Source organism: Rhododendron vialii, chromosome 1a (genome assembly GCF_030253575.1).
Source record: "Rhododendron vialii isolate Sample 1 chromosome 1a, ASM3025357v1".
Lineage (NCBI taxonomy): Eukaryota > Viridiplantae > Streptophyta > Magnoliopsida > Ericales > Ericaceae > Rhododendron > Rhododendron vialii.
Window position 1 is genome coordinate 38,299,443 of NC_080557.1, and position 21,057 is coordinate 38,320,499.

The following is a 21,057-nucleotide window of genomic DNA, read 5'->3' on the forward strand; positions in this document are numbered from 1 at the left end:
TTTTCTGAAAAGTACAATCAATTTCTAGGTTTTAGTTAATCTCTCAATCAAAACGACAAAGAGTGGCTACCTAAGAGCCCATTTAAATTATAACAATCCGAATTTTTAGTCAGCACACATCACCGTCTCTGTGGATTCGACTCCGGACTTACCGGATATTATGCTACGTCGGTCTCCGCCCTACGCTTGGGATAACCCATTATTTTAGGTCTAGGAAATCGGTCAAGCATTTTTGGCGCCGTTGCCGGGGACGGTAACGTGTGTTAAGAATTCGGGTAGTTATTTTTTTATTTGTTTTCTTTTTAGTTCTTTATTTATTTTTTTTTATCATTGAAAAGAAAAAAAAATGACCCATTTTACAAAGTGGTATGGAGGTTATGCAAACCAATATGATTATTCAGTGTCACTGCCTATATTTTATGGTTTGGCCTCAGAAAATTCTTTTTCGCATATTCATGAACTTGAGGAGGTTTTTGCTAGCGATGAAGTGGCTCTTTTACATGTATTCCCAACATCTTTGCTTGATAGTGCTCTAGATTGGTTTAATTTATTGAGTCCAAGATTGACATGGGGTGAGATTGTAATACAATTTTTCAATCATTTCAATCCTTCATATGAGACTCATATGATTTTACAAGAACTATCAGATTTTTCTCAACATGATGATGAGTCTTTGTCACAGTGTTGGGAGCGATTTAAATTCGTTGTATTCTCTTGGTCGAGTTTTAATTGTGAGCTTGGCAGTCTTCTGGTTATCTTTTGCCGTGGTTTAAACCTTAAGCCATGCGAGGTGGATTTTAGGTCCACTGACGAATTCCTGGATAAAACCCCTGAAGACGCTTGGGATTTCTTAGATGAATTAACCCAAAAGCTCCAATTTTGTGAGTTGACTGAAAGTTTTGAGGGTACCAATTCTGATGCTAGAGAAAAAGAGAAAATAGAGCCGCTTCCTGAGGATATTAATTCTGATGCGAGGGAAAAAGAGGAAATAGAGCCACTTCCTAAGGATTCTGATGCAAGAGAAAGAGAGGAAATAGAGTCCTTTGTCATTAGTGAAGGCTATATGCCTTTTGAGGAATTATTGCCAATAGTTGCAATGAATAATCAAGTACTCTCGGCTCTAGATTGTGTCACCCCTGCTACTGAGTCTCCACTTTCGCAAGAGTTTTTGAATGTAAAACTGATTGATTTTCTTGGTGTTGATGAATTTAATTTAGTTTATCAGCCATATCTTGTGGACTTTGTCAATGCTTTGAAAATTGATCTAGTTTGGGCTGTACACTTGGTGGTATTTAAATGTTTAAAACGAATTCGGCAAATGTGCTACTCAAAATATCTTATCTTGTGGCATGGCCGAGTTCAATTCTTGATAAAAGGTGTAGAATGGAGTACTATATTCATTGTCTTAGCTTTTGTTGGCATGATAAATGTTCGGAACCCACGTTTGGCCACACGTACATAATTTTTTTTTTTTTGATGGTCTGGTATAGCCACCCGTTTCTCAATTGAGAAATAGGGAGAAAAGTAGTACCCGTGTCTTTCGCGTGAAGAAAGTGGATGGTTTTTTGTATTTTATTTTTCTTCTTACCTTGTTTATTTCTTTTAGTTATTTTTCTTGCTATTTTGGAGGCTAACATTTTGCAGGTTGTTCGATCCAAGTTGGGGGGTCTCCCTCACTCTCTAATTTACTCTGCTTAGCCCTCTTTTCCGAGGTGATATCTCTCCTCTCTTTTTCGTTTATGTCCGATCTTTATTTTTATTTATTTTTATGCTTTCAATACGGACATTGAATAGTTCAAGTTGGGGGGAGGAATCACTTTGTTCTTTATCTTGTTAATAAAAAAAATTGAAAATTAAAAATACTTGTTGGATCCTTTCTATTTGAGACTTGGAGATTGCAATGTTTACTTGTTGGTTGCTTGTGCTAAGAATCTGTGGGCATTTCTTGAATATTTATGTTGCATGAAAGTTCTTTTTGCTAGCTTGACGATAGGAATTTATCCTGGCATACACTCTTAGCATCTTTGCACTGCACGTTTCTTGGACCTTGACTGCTTGTGAGTTGTGACTTGAGTGCTTTCAATGGCTAGATTAGTGGAGACTGTTGCCCATGTGAGCTTTAGTGCCTTACCTTTCTTTGGAGTGGTGTCACATAAATTCTTCGTTTGTCGTAAAAAGAAGAAGGCTTAATCGTTGTTGATCTCATTATCCTTTGTTGTCAAGTATTGGGACTTAATGCATGCCTATTATGTCTTCTTTTGGGAATGGAAAGTTATATGGTTGTATTGCCCCTAGGAGATGATAGTAGGCTATTTTTGTGCTTTGAGCCGGTTCGTTTCTTTTTCTTAAACACTAATCCCTTGCAAGCCACATTGAGCCTTTTGCATGAGCCTTTTTCTTGTTAAACTTCACCAACCATATTGTGTCTTGAGAATGACAAGCTATTCATGTGAAGGTTAATTTTTGAAGAGAATAGGATAAGTATATTCAAGAATGTTGTACTCGAGTTGCGGTGTTCTTCCCCATGCTAAGAAAAGAAAAGAAAAAGTCAAAATTTGAATAAAAAAATTAAAAAAGAAAAAGAGGAAGACACCAATATACTTGTTGCAAGAATGAAACAAGTTGTTTCATCGTGAAATTGTGTGAAAAGTGAAGAATATGAGGGATATGACGGAGTTGAAAGAGGGCGCACATTATTATTTGCCCTATGTGTTTTGGCCTATTCTCAGACACTTGATTATGTCTTACCCTGACCTAGAAATACTTTTCCTTACCTAACAATATAACCGAATAAAAGTCCTATTTGATCTTAGGGGCAATGGGTTGTGGTTCGATGGATAGATAGTCTTTAATGCTTGACTTTCCTTTTATGAGATCATGTGTCTACTTTAAAAAGCTTTCTTTTCGAGTCTAACTGTGTGGGGTACTTTGGTTTCATATTGCATAATTTCCGCCCGCACACCTTGAGAGTTCATAATGCACCTTGTTTCGAGCGTTTTCTTTTGATGAGTGCATGACTTGGTAAGAATTGAAGTCGAGACTCGGTTCAGAGAGAGTACTTGGTTGTGATTCACTTGTGGTTAAAGTCCTTACTCACACACGCAAAGTTTTGGTGCCATGTTTTATTTTTATGTTTTGATAGCATCTAGAACTACTATTGCGTATGCTATATTCTTGGCTTTGGCGTATCAAAGAGTTGCATTGTAGTTTTTTTTTTTTGGGTTCCAAGTAAAGAGATCCGCGGTGTTTTGTGGATGATCACTGCTGAAAATCCTCACGAGACTTCACTCGTCCTATCGGGGCCGCCTGGGGGTTTAAAAGAACTATCGGTTAATTTATTTTCTTTAGTTATATTATTTATTTTCTTTGCTCGGGACTAGCAAAGTGTAAGTTGGGGGGCATGATGAGTGTCAAAATATACATATTTTGGCCTTCCAATCTACATTTATTAGTCTTTTATATTTGTTAACTGATTTTTATTATGTGTTTTTTTATGTTTATAGGTTACTCGAGCCCGTTGTCCGAGATTTTGGATAAAAAGAAGATTTTAAAAAAGTTTGGGGCTCAAATGCGAAATGATTCAAAATTGAATCATTCATTTGTTATTTCACGAAGTTCAAAGGGCCTTTGTGTGATTAAAGTTTCCAATACCTATATATAAAAAGTTAACCTACAGCAGAATAAAGGCTGCCGTGGAAAAGAAAATTTGGAACGGAGAAAAAGACAGCTGCTCGGGTCGAGCGAGGGTAGCCATGATCTTCTGTATCAAGTTTCTATTTCCTTTCAAGTTTTTGATGCTTTGTTCAATTTCTCGCACACTAGTAACTCGTTTCAGTTTCTGTTCTGTAATAAAGTTGTTCTTTGGTATTTGTTTGATTCATATCTTTTGTTTATTTCGTATTTAGAAGCATGTTTCAAGTTAGGGTTTCTTTTATTTTATGCGCAATGATTAGTGAGTAGTCGTATTGGTAGGGTTGCAGGGTGATTAGCACACTGTGATCAGTTCGGGCACTGCTCCTATTTTCAAACATAGAAAATGATTTTTGATTGGAAACATACTTCCCGCAAACGAATCCGGGCATTGTCGGAGTCCATGTGAACGGGGGAATGGGGGTCCAAAACTCATTCTCTGCTGCGCATGGGTAAACGGCGACCATTAGGATTCGCATCTTTCGGGGTATCTTTTCCTCACTAAAATCGAACGTTTTAAGAATACTGAATGGAACAGGTTGATCCGAACTGGTTGCGAGTGCTATGAATCCTACGACCGTACCTTCCTTTTAATTTTCTGAAAAGTACAATCAATTTCTAGGTTTTAGTTAATCTCTCAATCAAAACGACAAAGGGTGGCTACCTAAGAGCCCATTTAAATTATAACAATCCGAATTTTTAGTCAGCACACATCACCGTCTCTATGGATTCGACTTCGGACTTACCGGATATTATGCTACGTCGGTCTCCGCCCTACGCTTGGGGTAACCCATTATTTTAGGTCTAAGAAATCGTCAAGCAGTCGACTAAATAGCCATGCTAGCGCGTGGTAGCAATTGGTAGCGCTTATGTGTCGTCCTCTTATTGGCTCCTTATTGGCCTGTGTACTTGCCTCTATAAATACTCATTTTTCACTTAACTAGGGCAAAGAAAATATTCACGCACGAATTTTTGCACAGCCATTTTAGAGAGAGAGAGAGAGACAACTCTTCTCTCTATTCATTTGGGCACAAATTTGCTTATGATGATTTAGATCTTGTATCTTGGTCATCTTTAGTCAATTTAGAGAAATGCTTCATTTCTCATGTATTCTCTCTAGATTGTTTTAGTTTGCAAAAACAAAAATCTTCATTTTCCTATGATTCACTCGTACATGCCAATGATACTACTTGGCCGGATGATTCCGGAGCCGTGGTGAGCGGAGATCGAGGTGGTGGACTCGTGGTGGACACGGGAGTTACACCAAAGTTTTGGAGTTAGGATAAGCTTTTGGGGTAAAGTTGTTATTCCTCCCTTAGCACTTTGTAAACCTTTTGATCTATAGCAAATTTGGTAGTCAGGCCGTGTTTTATGCTTAGGGTGTGTTGACCCTAAGTAATTTCCACGTATATCCTTGCGTTTGCATTCTTTAGATTTATTGCTATTGGCTTTAATTGTTAAATTGTTAGAATAGCATGGAACTTGGTTAATGGATTAAAATTGGAGGTTGCGTGAATTTTTAATTGGTTGTCCTATCACCCCCACTCTAGGACTCTTTTTCTAGTGCTTAATATAATTTCACGAACTTTTCAAAATTATAAAATACTGTAAATTTGTAAATATTATAAATTTTCGAGAGATATGAATGCCAAAATCATCAAAAAATCAACTAAAGGGGTAGACTGGTCCGGACACTAAAAGCAAATAAAAGAAGTTAATCAGTCATACCCGTACAAACACAGGTATTATGGGTCAGCTTATAGGGATTCAGTTTCTGTTCATTTTTTTATGGTCCAGTTTTGGGTCATTGTGGGCCCATTCCAGGCCTACAACAATGATCGGAATCATTCATTTTATAGAGCTCGTCGAGTCTGTTTTCCATGCCAAAAATTAGCTTGATCGAACATCAATAGGTACATGGACGAAACAGATTTGTACAAGAAAAAAGCGATGACAAAAATTAAGTTGAAATTAATAATTGTCCATTTTTTTCGTGTCCAAATCTATTTCGTTCATGTACCTATTGATGTTCAATCGAGCTAATTTTTGGTATGGATGACATATTCGACGAGCTCTACAAAATGAACGATTCTGATCATTGTTGTGGGCCCATCCCGGGATGGGCCCACAACAGCCCAAAACTGGACCGGATTGGACCGTAAAAGAACTAGACAGGAACTGAACCCATCTTCTAGCTAGAGATTACGAAATTAGAATAACTTCTTTCGGAGAAAAAACATCCACTCTACTATCTAGGTTTTAGTTTATTCTCAATCTTGCTTTTTCTTTTGAAAACGAAATTGCCCGTCTCCTACTTTTTTTTACCAATTTGCCAATAAAAATGAAAAAGGACGACTTGATTCTTAAAATGCCGATGGAATGTCATTTTTGTCATGAACCCCAAGGCTCAAGGAGGAAGCAGGTTTGAGAAAGCAATTAAAGGGGCTTACTTCCAAGATTTTGCACGTTGAAAATCCACAAAGGCCCAATATTTTAAATTTTGGAATTATTAGCAGTTTATGATTTGATCCCTAAAGTTAATTAAGATGCACATTAGCTGAAGAATCCACTGTTATCAACAACCAATCAATGGGAGAGTGCACCTTATCAATCATTGCAACCCCAACTATAAGAGAGAGAGGACTTTGCAGTCCAACAAGCAATTTTTAATTTTTTTTTCAATTGAAACACACAAACAACCCAACCCCCCCCACCACACACACCAACAAACCCCCCCCCCCCAACTATAAGAGAGAGAGGACTTTGGAGAGTGTACGAATATGTTGTTGATATACTAACATTTGGTAACAATAAACCCCCCCCCCCCCCCCCCCCCCCCCCAACTATAAGAGAGAGAGGACTTTGGAGAGTGTACGAATATGTTGTTGATATACTAACATTTGGTAAACATAAACAAATATTTGAATTGAAAGAGTGCTTATTTAATTAAAATATTTTTAAACCAACAATTTATTATTATTTTAGAAAAAAAAATTCATATTCCAACCAAACACCGAAAAATAAAAGTTTAAAGTTTATTTTTTGAAAAAATATTTTACATCGACACAAACGGAGCACAATTATGATGAGTTTGGTTCAAATTCCTATTTGCTTGCCCGGTTTTGGATGCATACAATCATTGTGATTACTATACTTGGTCAAAGAATAATGACAAAAATTTCTAAAATAACAACATATATTGCAGATGGCTAGCTCCTGTGTCGTTCTTGAAACTTTGATGAACTATATGTAGCAGCTCGAGCACTGAATTTTTCTCTTATTTTCTTTCGGCATGGAGTTTATTATGCAACCTGCTTGTGAGGCAATGAACTTAAAAGGAGCAACGCTTATGCCAGAGCAAAATCTTATTCACCCACTAGGAAATTGAAGCAACAGGAGTTCTATTTTTGAAAAAAATACACAGGGGAATAGGAGTAACCATATTTATTCAAATTTCACAAAAATGTCCCAGCAAAACTAAAATCTTAACAGAAAAAATGAACTGTTACTGGGGATATTCTAGTCATGAGAAAAAGGAGGAGAATAATTAAACATTCATCGTGCTACTGTTTCGGTAAAGGATACATCACCAACTGACCAAATTTCTTGTTGAGATGTAGACTCTTGAACTTGAACTTCATCTTCATCTCTTCTCGAAGAAAAACCAGGCCTTTTAAGAGTGTTCATGGCGGCAGTTTCATTTTTCAGCACCGACGAGAGTTCCAACATGGAGGGTCTATCGACGGGATTTTCTTGGACACATAGCAATGCTATTTGCATGCATCTCACTAATTTATAGGATGAATTTGTATCATTGAGTGATGGATCCATGAACTCCATACCTTTCCCACACTTCCACAAATCAAATGCCTGAAGTATTTCGATGCAGTGCATCATTAGAGTTCAGCGGAAGGAAATCAATTCGCAATATTCATGTCACAATTTTCAGAATTACTTACATAGTCTATAGTCTAGGAGGTTTAAGTCTTCATGAAGGCCATGTGAACAACTATTCTGCTTTCTTCTACTAATTTGTAAAAGAAGAACTCCGAAGCTATAAACATCTGATTTAGTAGAGTATATGCCACGTTTTACATATTTAGGAGGTACATAACCACTGCAATATTGCATAAGTGAACAAAAAGAGATAATTAGATGAGTACCATTTGAGACTAGAATACATTAGGTAGTGTGTATTGTAACAAATATGCCACTTACTATGTTCCAACAATCCGGTTAGTGTTGCATTCGAATTCATCTTTCTGGAAAATTCTAGCGATGCCAAAGTCCGCGATCTTGGGCTTCATCTCGTTGTCTAACAAAATGTTGCTCGCTTTCAAATCCCTGTGAATTATTGTCAATCTTGAGTACTCTTGGAGGTACAAGAGCCTCTGAGTAACCCCTTCAATGATTTGAACTCGTTTTCCCCAATCTAAAAGTGATCCCCTCATTGGATCTACGTGAAAGAGATTTGGATTGTTAAAACTTAGGTGACACCTCATGTTCAAACCACACTCAATTATGGTTCACGATTATGTTAGAGGCTTTAAGGATTGCTAACCATAGACAAAATGATCCAGGCTTTTGTTTGGCATGTATTCGTAGATCAACGTTTGTTCTTCTTTTTCAGTGCAAAATCTCAGAACTCTTACAAGATTTACATGTTGCAGTTTAGCAGTAAGCATGACCTCTTTCTTGAACTCTTCAAATCCTTGTGTAGAAGTCCTTGAGAGTCTCTTTACTACTATTTCTTGTCCATTACGTAATATACCCTGCAGGCAAAACATACATCGCTTATTTAGTTTTTTTTTTTCTCGATTTGTTCGAAGAAGAATATTTTTACCTTGTAAACAGGTCCGTATCCACCCTCTCCGAGCTTATTTTGAAATGAAAAATTATTGGTAGCTTCTACAAGGTCAATGAGACTAAATATATACTAGCAAATTAGGAGCATTTGCATTTCCATGAGATGCCATAGTAGTTCTGAATAAAGATTGAGATTCTTTTTTGTCGTCCATCCATCCTGTAACCAATAAAAAAAACATGCTGAAAATCGAAGAAAGAAGATAAAAGGGTTAAGGGAAATGATTTAGGAACAAAATTTTACAACTGAAAGTAACTTACCTTTGTTTCTGCGTGCTCTCTTACGCAGATACCACGTCGCAAAAACTAGTTCAAGGGTAAATGTGGCTGTAGTTGGAAGCAAGATTACTAGCAACATGCATGTGTCTCTTGTTTCTAGGATCATTCTAATCTTCTTGTGCTATGAAATTGTACATTAGAGAGAATTGTGAGGAGACAATATAGTAGTAGACAAGAGTGTGGGCAGCGTGCCCTTCGGAATTTCCGGATTCCGAGACGCGAGGGGCCCAGATCGGGGGAGCGCGAGCGGGGAAGCAAGCGCTCGCAAAATACAGAGTCGCCACTCGGGTTTGAAGGTCCGACACCCAAGGAACCGTATTTCGAAGCACTTGCCGCGCTGATTGATTTGAAAAAGTTAAGGAACCAGTCTGTCATAACCATATCTGGGTTCGGGAGCCAGGTTACGAGAGGGGAAGGGTTTTATGGCACCCCTCTCGCCCAATCCGGAGATCGGTCTCTACTTAGGGATTTGCGAAAATATTTGTTTGCGATTCTGTTTGATTAATCAAATTTTAGCCAATTAGGGCGAGGGAACAGTTAATCGGGGATTAAAACTTTAACAATTTGCAGGATGTGATAAGATATGGCGTGGATTAGTGAGATGACACATAATAAATTGAATAAAGTTCAAAACATCGACCATACATCAAAGCAGTGCTGTGTATGATTTTGGCACGAACAAACAGCCAGCTTGCATGCGTGAATCCATCTACATGCAAGCCAACCATCGCGCAACACTCCCATACACTCGTGCGAGTGTTGACGTTCCACCAATGTTTTGGATTTTACCCCCTTCTGGGCTCTGGAAGGACCAGTGCTCACCCAGGTGCAAACCAAGCAGTTTATAAGTACTTGAAAGTAAACAATATTACAGCAAGCAGATAGAAATATTGTGAGAACACGACCCCTAAACAGTGGGGGTATCTAAACGGAGGCCGAGGCCAAGCTGCTCATGCAAGGGCAGTCCCTGAAAAACCCAGAACCATCGCGCGACAGAGTCATACGGGCACGCGATTGTTCAGACTGGATTTCCAGGAATTGCTTTGCATACTCGGGGCTCTGAGACATATTCAAGAGCATCCCAAGAGCATTCCAAATCAAGAGGAGTTATGAACTAGGCTTAAACAATGATTTTTAACATGCAAACTTGCAAAGCAGGGAGCTAAAGCTCCTTAAAAGACTTTAAAAAGACTATGAACACAACAATAAACTTAAAGACCAGGATCCCTTCCCCACGTGGTCCAATCTCACGCAGACAGAAGTGTCGCGCGAGTGTATGGGACCATCGCGCGAGGGTGTTCCAAGTAATGGCTCTTGAAACCCTGCTAGCTTTAGGGCCAGAACTGGTATCGATTACCAGCCTTGACCCTGCCAGCCCCCCTCAGGGATTCGAACAGTGAGCAGAAAGATATTATACCTTTGCTTGAGTTCCTTGGAGATGGCTTGAATGAGGTGGTGAGGCTTGGAAGATGATTATGTGGGAGTGAGTGTGGTATAGGATATTTGTGCTAGAGCTTTGCTTCTTCTTTCTTAGAGAGAATTTTGTAACCCTTTGCAATGAAGCATGGGGGGGGGGGGTATTTATAGAAGAAATGGTTAGTTGGTGGCTAGCGAAGGCCTTGTCACCAGCCAACAAGGCTGGTTAGAATCACTTGGTGGAGAAGTGGGGTGGCAAAGGTGATGGGAGAATGGGGGGTGAGGTGGTGCAAGGGGAGCCCTCCAGAACGCTGTTCAGCCGACGAAAACGGGGTCACATAGGCCCGTAGCCCCCTGACCACCACGCAATCCGGGTGAAAATGACAGGTGTTGACCATCGCGCGAGACAGTGAGAGCATCGCGCGAGGGTCCAGCCAACCCCGCGAGGGTCAATAGTCAAAGCTTTGACTTTGACCACCACCTGGCAAAAGGACCATCGCGCGAGGATCCCAGTGTGTCGCGCGACTGTCAAACCCAAGGTCCAGGTTTTGATTCAAGGGTTTTAGGGCTAAGGATGGGTTCCTCGCACGCCAAACTCAAGCCATTCCAAGTTCTCGAGACTGTTTTCGACCTGATTCATCATCGGGGAATCAAGAAACCGAAGAACAAAGTAAAACGATCGGGAAGTCTACAGTAGTCCCTCTTTGACGGCACGCGGAGCACCATTAGCTGGTACGGGTAACGTCAAAGATTTCTAGACACCCATCTAGGGCTGTAAACGAACCGAATCGAGCCGAACCCTGTTAAGTTCGGCTCGGGTTCGTTAAGGTATGAGTTCGGCTCGGGTTCGGCTCGAGTTCGATTCGAGCCTGAACAACTTGGCTCGAGTTCGGCTCGTTAAAATTTTTCAAGGCTCGGGTTCGGCTCGGTTGGGTTTGTTAAGATACTAGTCTGGCTTGAGTTCGGCTCGGATTCGGCTCGAGTTCGATTCGACCTTGAACATCTTGGCTCGAGTTTGGTTTGTTAAACTCAAATGAATCAAGCCAAGCCAAATCTAAGCTCGAATTGAGCTCGTCAAGACTCAGTTTGATTCGGCTCAGCTCATTAAACTCAAGCGAACCCAAACTCTCTCATTGATCATATAGAATTTGGGAGAAAAATAAGTATTGAATTATATATACAACCTTAAAATTTTTTACATTTACAAATAGACCCCTATTGAATTATTAATTAAATTTAAGTATAGGTTCGCGAACCTAACCGAGCCGAATACCGTTAGGCTCAGGTTCGTCTCATTTACGGAACGAGCCTAGAATTGAGATTCAGGTTCAGTTCGTTTAGCAGACGAATGGAACTTGAACGAGCTCTTACCGAACCGAGCCTCGAACAGTTCGCGAATGGCTCGGTTCATTTACAGCTCTACACCCATCCAATCCACCCGAAAGCCGATTTAAACGAAAAGTGCAAGCAAGTATATACAAATACCGTGCACCAATGGATCGGTGAGCAGATTGATTGCTGATCCGAATTTGGACGGATAGATTGTCGTTGATTGATAATCGGACGGATGGATCGTCGCTAATTTGATAATTGGACGGATGGATCGTCGCTGATTGAAATTGGACGAATGGATCGTCGCTGATTTGATAATTGGACAGATAGATCGTCGCTGATTTGAAATCGGACGGATGGATCGTCGCTGATTGAAGTTGGACGGATGGATCGTCACTGATTGAAGTTGGACGGATGGATCGTCGCTGATTTGAAATCGAACGGATGGATCGTCGCTGATTGAAGTTGGACGGATGGATCGTCGCTGATTTGATAATTGGACGGATGGATCGTCGCTGATTTGAAATCGGACGGATGGATCGTCGCTGATTGAAATTGGACTGTACACGGGCAGACCGCTGCTGGGGATATAAACGCGCCTCTGATTTTGAAAGTCATCAACTCACAATAAACCTTAAAATCGTTGCAGCGCCCAAGTGAGAACTTATGAGCTCTTAAGGGTGGATAAGCATGATTGGGCCTGTCCAGAAGCTGCATTGGGCCTGAGGCCCAACCAAACCATCGCGCGACATAGTCACTCCGTCGCGCGAGGGTACTCTGTTCAGGCCTGGGTCTGTTAAGAGCCCAGACCCGGCCCGGACCTGCTTTCTTCCATACAATCGACGGGGAAGTTCGAAAACCGCTCACAGCAGTTTCGAACTCCCTCCAACACTATTCTCTCTCAAACTCTCCCTCTCCCACCCTTGATTTCGTCCAAAAACCGAGTAGACCCACGTGTGTATCATCATCCATGGCTGACCACAGCAGAGGCGACGGTAGATGGGAAGTTGTTGATCGTCCGGAGGACGTGAGAGGGCTAATGGAAGTTGAAACGGCGGTTCAAGAGCCGGCGGAGCCCACCCTAGGTGTCAGCGCTGCAGTAGCAGGCGGTGGTGATGGCATTCTGGGCCACGAGCAGGAGGTGGGTGGCGAAGGAGATCATCGCGCGACGGTGTCAGATCATCGCGCAACAGTGGAGGCCGGGGCGACGGGGCTTGTCGTTCAGCCATTGGACCCGAGCATGGCGGTGGAAGGCTCGGTGGTGGTTGGTAATGGTTTTGGCAGAGATGCCGGCAGTAGTGGTGTTAGTGGTGATGGCACCGGGCCGAGTGAGACCCCGCCGAGGGACCCGGCGAAGGGCAAGGGCGTGGCGGCCGAGGAGGAGGAGGCCACGGAGGTTCCTGAGGAGGAGGTACTGTTTCGGCCGGGGGCCACGTCATCGGGCCACAGGCCGATCACGAGACAGGATCTTGTGGAGTTTCTAAGTTACGACAGATTAGCTCGGCTTCTAGAAGAGGATCCCATGATCGGGGCTGCCGTGTTGGAGGCTCGAGAGGAGCGAGAGCGGGAGATAGCCGCTTTAGAGGCTACGGCGAGGGCCGAGAGGGCGAGGGCCGGCGAGGAAGAGGTTTTGAGGGACGCGGAGGCCGAGGAGCGGGTTGGAGCGAGGGGGCAGGGACCCAGAGTGACAGCAGTGTCAGAGGCAGAGGGTTTGACTCGCGCTCCGTTTTCAGCAGAGGGGTACAGGCCACCGGTTCCACACCTGTTTGTACCATCAGGTCTTGCGGCGTACAGGCCGCGGCAAGCGGAGTATGACCCCGAGCTTGTTCTGAGAGACCCCGATACCCACATTTCAAGCAGCTGGGCTGAGGTAAATTTCTGAGAATCCCTCATTTACTTTTGTGATTGCCATTTTAATACAATGCATGTGCTTAAATACCGAGGAACGTAGTGTAATCCTTTGAAGTAGATTCGAATAGCGACACCATAGTTTCACGTTGAATGCCATGCATGAGACATAATAACTTGAACCAACCATGTACTGCCAAGTTGTATTGACTACCTAGAACTTGAAAATTAAAGTTTCACATGCTGATATATCCCCTGTTGCTTGTTTCCGTGTCTAATGCAGGAGAGAGCGAGACAGAGAGACATCCGAGGTTTTGGGGGCGCCTGTAGCTCCTTGGCGTTGTACCAGGGCTTGCCGGAGAGGGTGAGGCAGTTGGTGGATATGGCAGGCTTCGGGGAGCTCATACAGACCCTGACTCCGGCCAGAAATGACCATGCGGTCTTCGTTGCGCTTGCAGAGAGGTGGAGGGATACCACCAACACCTTCCACCTGCCGCTCGGGGAGATGACAGTGACGCCCACGGACTTTGCAGCGATCACCGGTTTGAGGGTTGGAGGCGAGCCCATCCCGTTTGACTCGGGCATTCAGGAGGACGAGGCGACCCTGGAGTGGTTCTTGGGAGAGGTGCCCAAGGTTGAGGAGGGGATGGCGAGATATGGCCAGTTCACGAGATACCTTGCAAAGGAGGTGGCGACGGAGCAAGAGGCGGAGCAGATGGCCCGGGCGTACTTGCTGTATCTTTTTGGTGCTACCCTGTATCCGAACAGGCGCATCAAGGTTCACCTATCGTACTTGCCTGCACTGAGGGATCTGAGGACGGCCTCACGTTTTGACTAGAGAGGAGCTGCGCTTGGTGCAGCTTATGGCTTCATGGGGGACTCGTCGAGGACTGAAATGAGCACTGCTAGCTACTGGCGGATTTGGGAGGTATGATCATAATAGAAAAAAAAATACATTTCCATTATATACTTATCTATTTGAATAGATAAACTGCTCAAAAATATTCCTGCATTGTACTAATGATTTGAACTTTTGATAACTGTGCAGCTCTGGGCCTACGAGGTTTTGAACATGTGCCGCCCGGTGACGAAGAGCTTGGACTTGGGGATCCTCCCACGTGCTCATATCTGGAGCAAGAAGAATATGGGAGAGAAAAGAGGGAGAGGTGACCTTAACGGCTTCAGGATATACCTAGACGAGCTCCGTCCCTCACAGGTATGACACGACTTTATCAAATATAAATATGCATCCCTTTTTATTGCTTTAATGCTGTCGCTGACCAACGCTTGCATTGCTTGCTTGTGCAGGTAGAGTGGGATCCTTGGAGGGTGGCAGAGTCAGAGCCTGAGTACTTGGCCAGGAGCAGGGCCGTGACGGCGAGCAGAGTGCTGCTGGAGTCGGCTTTTAGTTGGCAGTGGTACTTGGGTGACCGAGTGACACGTCAGTCGCTTGGCCACGCGGGGTTCCAGGTGCCCGAACCGCTTCCACCACGGGCCTCACACACAGGGGAGTACACGTTGGCCGAGTTAGAGATCTTCAAGCGGCATGATACCGACTTGACACGCTACCTGCGTCCCGGCATGGACTATGCAGTCTACCAGAGGGAGCGTTTGGCGGGGCCACTGAGAGTACGAGAGTTCAGAGAGGTCCGGAGTCAGGCTCGCGGGGCTGCTGAGGAGAGGAGGGCCATCACAGTGAGGCAGAGCAGTGGAGAGAGTCGTGCGAGGCGGGGTCCGAGTGGACCCGTGAGGGGTGGACCACCAGAGTTGATATGGCATATAGCAGTGGTGGACTCTCAGGGCAATCCGGCCGAGCTACACCTTGTTCCTGCCAGAGTTGAGCCAGCGCCCGTCACTATGCCGGTAAGTCATTGTATCCTTCATTATTGCACTTCCATAAAACCTTGAAACATTGCTCCATTGCTCACATTCAAATCATTCTTGCAGGTGCCCAATGAGTGGGCGAATGAGGCCGTTCGGCATATGCTTGCATTGGAGAACGTGATAAGGCGGACGGCAAGTGGCCTGCCTTTGGACTTGCGATACCCATCACCGGCATCTCAGAGATCTCAGGTATATCCTTCAGAGAAACGATACATTCTTGCATTCGATACTTGACATATGCATGCTTTGCTCGATACATAGTATACTTTAATTGCCGTCAACTTTGAAATTGATTGTACCTGCCTGCAAACATACAATACATAGAACATATACTAAATGTGCAAAATTTTACAATGCAGACTCAGGGACGGGCGGCTCCTAGGAGGAAGAGCGCGAGAGAGCCTCCACAGAAGAAGCTAGCAAGCAGGACTCCTGCTCCTCCACCTACTACTAGACCACAGACGCGGGGCGTACAGCTACCCGTTGCGAGTGAGGAGGCGGCCCGAGAGGCCGTGGCGCGCGCCGAGGAGAGGTATCAATTGAAGATACACCAAAGGCCCTCGCAAGACGAGCCGGTCCGCAAGAAGCGGCTGATCCTGCCCGAGGATTCTGAGGAAGAAAAGGAAGAGGGGGGAGAAGAAGAAGAAGAAGACGAGGAGGCGCCTGACAGCAGCGGCTCGGACGACTCAGCTGACGATCCTGGTTTTAGACAGGATCCTAGAGAGAGAGAGACGACGACGACGACGACGGAGATGGTGATTGGTTTGGGGAGGACTGAAGGCTACTAAGAAGCCTCATTTCTCTTTCCACATCTTTGATTTTTGCTTTTTGGGCCTGCGCGCCCGCGTAGATAGATGGAAGGCCAGAGTGCCTTAGTTGATACTTGATACATGTTTTTGGGGCCTGTGTGCCTTTTTGACTTGATGGGCGAGTGTGCCCGAGCTGACATGATGACTTTTGACTGGCCGAAGCGCCGCATGCACAGTAGTCTTCTTTACTTTGACATGGATAGATATGGATTAGCTATAAAATTTGCATTTTCAGTTCATTTTGCTCTTGTAATGAACTTAGAATAAATAAACACTTGCCACTAATACCACGCTTGCATTGATAATGTACCGAGACTGCTCACAAATGCACATATGCGCACAGACAGAATTAATTCAGAGGAAAAACGAAAATGTACCCCAGGATACGGTGAGGATACGAGGGAATGGAATATTGGACATTTAAAAGCCAAAATTCAAAATACCCGAACTTGGATAAAAGGGACGCTTCCGTGAGGTCATTGACCTACGAGAGCTGACGGATTCGAGAAACGCCTCCCGAAAGGCAAAATTGCCCAAAAACCTTACGAATGACACAAAAGGGACACGAGATGGAAAAACATGACTCTATTATGTCCCGGACTGAAACCGACACCTCCGTACAGTTACATTAGGTCACCATGACCCGTACGGCCTGAGAGAAAAGGACACGGATCTTCGGACCGAGTTTCGAACTCCCGAAATGCTCATTTGGCCTTGAAACGGGCCACCGAGGGCTCGAAAACCTCGTTAAACGCAATATCTCGAATCCGATGCTTGGATATGGTTGCATAAGCTCATAGTGACTTGCCGGAACCATAAAAGTTGCAAAAGTACCCTTTGAATAGGAAGCGACCAAAATTGGACAGTAACTGGTGCAATCTATCAAAATGCAGGCTGAACCATCGCGCGAGGGAGTGAGTATGTCGCGTGATGGAATGGATGTTTCTCACTCGCGCGATGGAATGAGATCATCGCGCGATGGTTGGGCCGTGCCAGGCCACCTTTATTTGACCATCTCAGATTTTTGGACGACCAAGCCTCGTCATCAACCTTTAACTGCTCAGAGTACTTCAGGGGGGGGGGGGGGGGGCAGTGCAGAGCAGAGATGCCTTCACTTTGGAGAAGAGAATGCCACATGGCATGGATGTTTGTACTGGGAAAGGACGACACTCTATGCATTTTGCCTATAAAGAGGCCAATATTCTGCAAATGAAAGGCATTCCTCCCACAGTTTGAGAGTCCCACGAGAAAGCAGAATGGCAAATAATCTTCCGGCCTTAATTAGCCCATGGCTCATGGCCTTTGTTGCTGGAGATTGGCTGTCATTCCGGTTTCACGGGCTGGCCGCATTTCGTTTCCTTCGCAATGTGAGGGTCCGTCCCGAGTTTCTGAGGGCAGCCCTACAATTCTGGGACCCAGAGGTTCACGTGTTCAGGTTTGGGGTTAACGAGCTGTGCCCGACCGTGGAAGAATTCCAAGCATACCTCCAAGGAGTCGCCTCGAGCGTGATTGTCGTGCCGCCTTATAGGAAAAGCATGCTGAAGCTCTTACAGTTAAGTCTTGATATTACTAGAGGAGCGGCCGAAAGTTTGCTAACTGGAGGGCAAATCAACATCATGCGCCTAATGGAGTGGTATGGGCCAGAAAGGGACGTAGAGAATATAGCCGTGTAGGCTCGACGTTGATTTGCCCTGGCAAACGGCGTGCTGGCTGCTTATTTACTGGTATCTCCAAATGGGCAAGTTAACCCCATGCTGGTGAGCGTCGCCGCTCAAATGGGTGCCCGAAGAAATGTGATACCACTGGTTCTGGCAGAGACACTCATAGGTTTGGATTTGGTTTCTTCCGGCCAAACAGACGTGTTCGGCGGTAGTCCACTATTACTGCAAGTTAGCTTAGTTCTCACTCAGCTCACCTTTTTCCGGCTTTCACACGTTCTGTTTTTACCTCATCTCTCAGCTAAGGCTGTATCAAAGCTTCTTACTTGTCTTTTCTCTCAAGCTTTATGTAACTTCTCACTTGTTTTTCCACTCATGCAGCTCTGGCTATCTGACAAGTTGGGATTGCTTACCGCACCGGAAGCAAATTGGCCTCATTTGCCCGGCCGAATGCATCAGCGGGGTATGATCTATCCGGAAATGTCCGTGCATCAATGGTGCGCATTTATGAGAGAAATGCTGCCGAACGAGATCACATGGCGGCATGAAGCCTTAAACATTCCAGACATGGCCCTGAGTTCTGCAGGTTTCGAGAGAGTAGTGATAGCTGGGCTGACCGCTTTCACGTTCTACATCCCTGGACGCATCATTCGTCAGCTAGGCATGAGCCAAGGACTCCACCGAGCTGGGATTGAAGATTTCCAAGTCCCTGCTTTCACTGCCCAGAATCTGAGAGGGTATGAGCACGACTGGGCAGGCCTCGGAGGAGCTGACCCAGACTTCAGTACGGAACTTACGCACCGATATCAAACATGGCTAAGAAGGGAAATCACAAGCAGGCAAAACAACAATTGACCTCTGACGAACCCTGATGATTTAGAATAAACCGTGAGCCTGTTAAGGCCTCGAGCACTTTATTCTGTTTTTATGCTTTACTCTTTTTAAGACTGCTCAGCCTGTGTAATAGAAGTTATAATTTGAATAAAAATGAAAGTTCGAGAGTTTTCCCCTTTTGATCCAGATGTTGAACCGCCGTGTCACCCAAGTATCAAGTAAACTTCTGGTAACGGGAAACCGTGGATCAAGTTGATGGATTGTGACCGAATCTCACAGAGAGATTGCCTACGTATCCCTTTTCAGGGAATCAGGTCAGCACGTAGTTCAGGCTAGGGTTCACTCGAGTATTTTAGCTTTCCTTTTACGCTCTAAATTTTGCCTAGTGCTGCCACTTCGGGTTTTCAGCCTAGCGAGCTTTGATTGATGCCTATTTATTTTTGCCTAATCCGCCTTCTCAGGTTTTCAGTCTAGCAGGCTTGCTCTAATTTTTGCTTGGAACCGCCCACCCTTGTGGTTTTCGGCCCAACGAGCTTCTCTCAGGGATAGTATCGTTTGAGTTGATCCAGGTTAACCAGAGAGCTGAATTCGTTGCCATCGAGATCGATGAGCTGAGCCGCTCCCCCAGAAAGGATGGTCTTGATAATGTAAGGTCCGGAGCGCTTGGGTCGAAACTTGCCACGGGGGTCAAAAACTGGCGCCCGAATCTCTTTTGTGATCATATCTCCTTCGACCAAGTCTCTAGACTTCACTTTTTTGTTGAATGCCCGGGCGATTCTCCGCTGATACCCCTGAACATGATACAGGGCCTGAAGCCTCCTTTCATCAAAAAGCATGAGTTCAACAAATCTCCCACTGAGCCATTCAGATTCCGAGAGTTCCGATTCCACCATGATCCTCAAAGATGGTACCTCAAGCTCTATAGGGAGGACTGCTTCCATCCCGTAGACCAAGGAATAGGGGGTTGCCCCCGTTGATGTTCGGATTGACGTTCGATATCCCCAAAGAGCTAAAGGCAGTTGCTCGTGCCAGTCCCTGGCGGACTCTGCAGACTTCTTGATGATTGTCTCGACATTTTTGTTGGCCGCTTCAACCGCTCCGTTTGTTTGGGGACGATAGACCGTTGAATGATGGACTTGGATCTTGAATTCTTCGAAGAGCTCCAGGACCCTGCCTTTGAAATGACTCCTGTTGTCTGATACGAACGCTTGCGGAACCCCATATCGGTAGATGATGTTTTTCCTGATGAAGTGAGCAACTTGAACCGCCGTTAGGGTTTTATAAGATTCGGCCTCCACCCATTTGGTAAAATAATCTATCGCCACGAGGATAAATCTATGACCATTTGATGCAGACGGTCTAACCATGCCGATGACGTCGATGCCCCATACAGAGAAAGGCCAAGGCGAAGCCATGCCAAACAGGTTAGAGGGTGGAACATGCACTAGATTAGCATGAATTTGGCATTTGTGACATCGCCGCACATAATCCACACACTGGGATTCCAAGGTAGACCAGAAATAGCCTTGGCGCAAGATTTTCCTAGCCAGCATGACGCCGCTCATATGAGGGCCACAGACCCCCTCGTGGATTTCTTCCATGATTCTGACGGCCTCGGTCCCGTTGACACATAGCTTGTGCATCCCACAATGAGATCTCCTGTATAACTTTCCCCCACAAATGATGTACTGGGCAGCTATCCTCCGCAATGCAGTCTGATCCTTTTTGGAGGCCTCGGCCGGGTACGAACCACTCTCGACGAAGTTCCATATGTCATGGTACCAGGGTAGGCCATCATCAACATCATCGATGGCGTTGACGTATTGATAAGCGGGGCGGTCCCGCTGTTCGATTAAGACTGGGCGGAGTTTGACTCCTAAAGGTAATTCGACCATGGAAGCCAAAGTCGCGAGTGCATCGGCAAACCGGTTCTTCAAACGGGTGATGTGGGTGAAAGTCACTTTGTTAAAGCGAGGAATTAGCCCCTCCAAATCCTGATGATAAGGTTTCAACCCCTCTTCACGTACTTTCCAGTCTCCATTGGCCTGAGATACAACAAGATTGGAGTCTCCGATAACTTCGCGCCGTTCAAAGCCGAGCGTGAGTGCAGCCTCCATACCCACGATACAGGCCTCATATTCAGCTTGGTTGTTTGTAACGTCGAAGTTGAGTTTGAATGCAAGCGGAATATGAGAACCATCGGGGGCGACTAGCAAGACCCCGATCCCAAATCCTTTCTGGTTGGCCGCCCCATCGAAGTACAGAGTCCAGACGTCCTCGACAACTGTTAGCACTTCCTCATCTGGGAACACAAAATCTGCATCTTCCGGTCCATCCACAGGGTGATCAGCCAAAAATTCAGCAATTGCTCGTCCCTTCACCGACTTCCTCGTGACGTATTCGAGATCGAATTCTGTCAGAAGGAGCAACCAGCGTGCTAACTT

At 44.6% G+C, this 21,057-nt stretch overlaps 1 protein-coding gene across 1 annotated transcript; it reads right to left on the reverse strand.

Moving 5' to 3' along the window:
• Window positions 1-7,245: 7,245 nt before the first annotated feature.
• LOC131331415 (cysteine-rich receptor-like protein kinase 34) lies at window positions 7,246-8,514 on the reverse strand. Its single transcript, XM_058365342.1, has 4 exons — window positions 8,252-8,514; window positions 7,909-8,146; window positions 7,650-7,807; window positions 7,246-7,532 (listed from the first exon to the last, which is right to left on the reverse strand). Exons 1-4 carry the CDS (start codon window positions 8,475-8,477, stop codon window positions 7,246-7,248), a joined length of 909 nt encoding a protein of 302 aa, XP_058221325.1. The 5' UTR covers window positions 8,478-8,514.
• Between the last annotated feature and the right edge of the window lie 12,543 nt (window positions 8,515-21,057).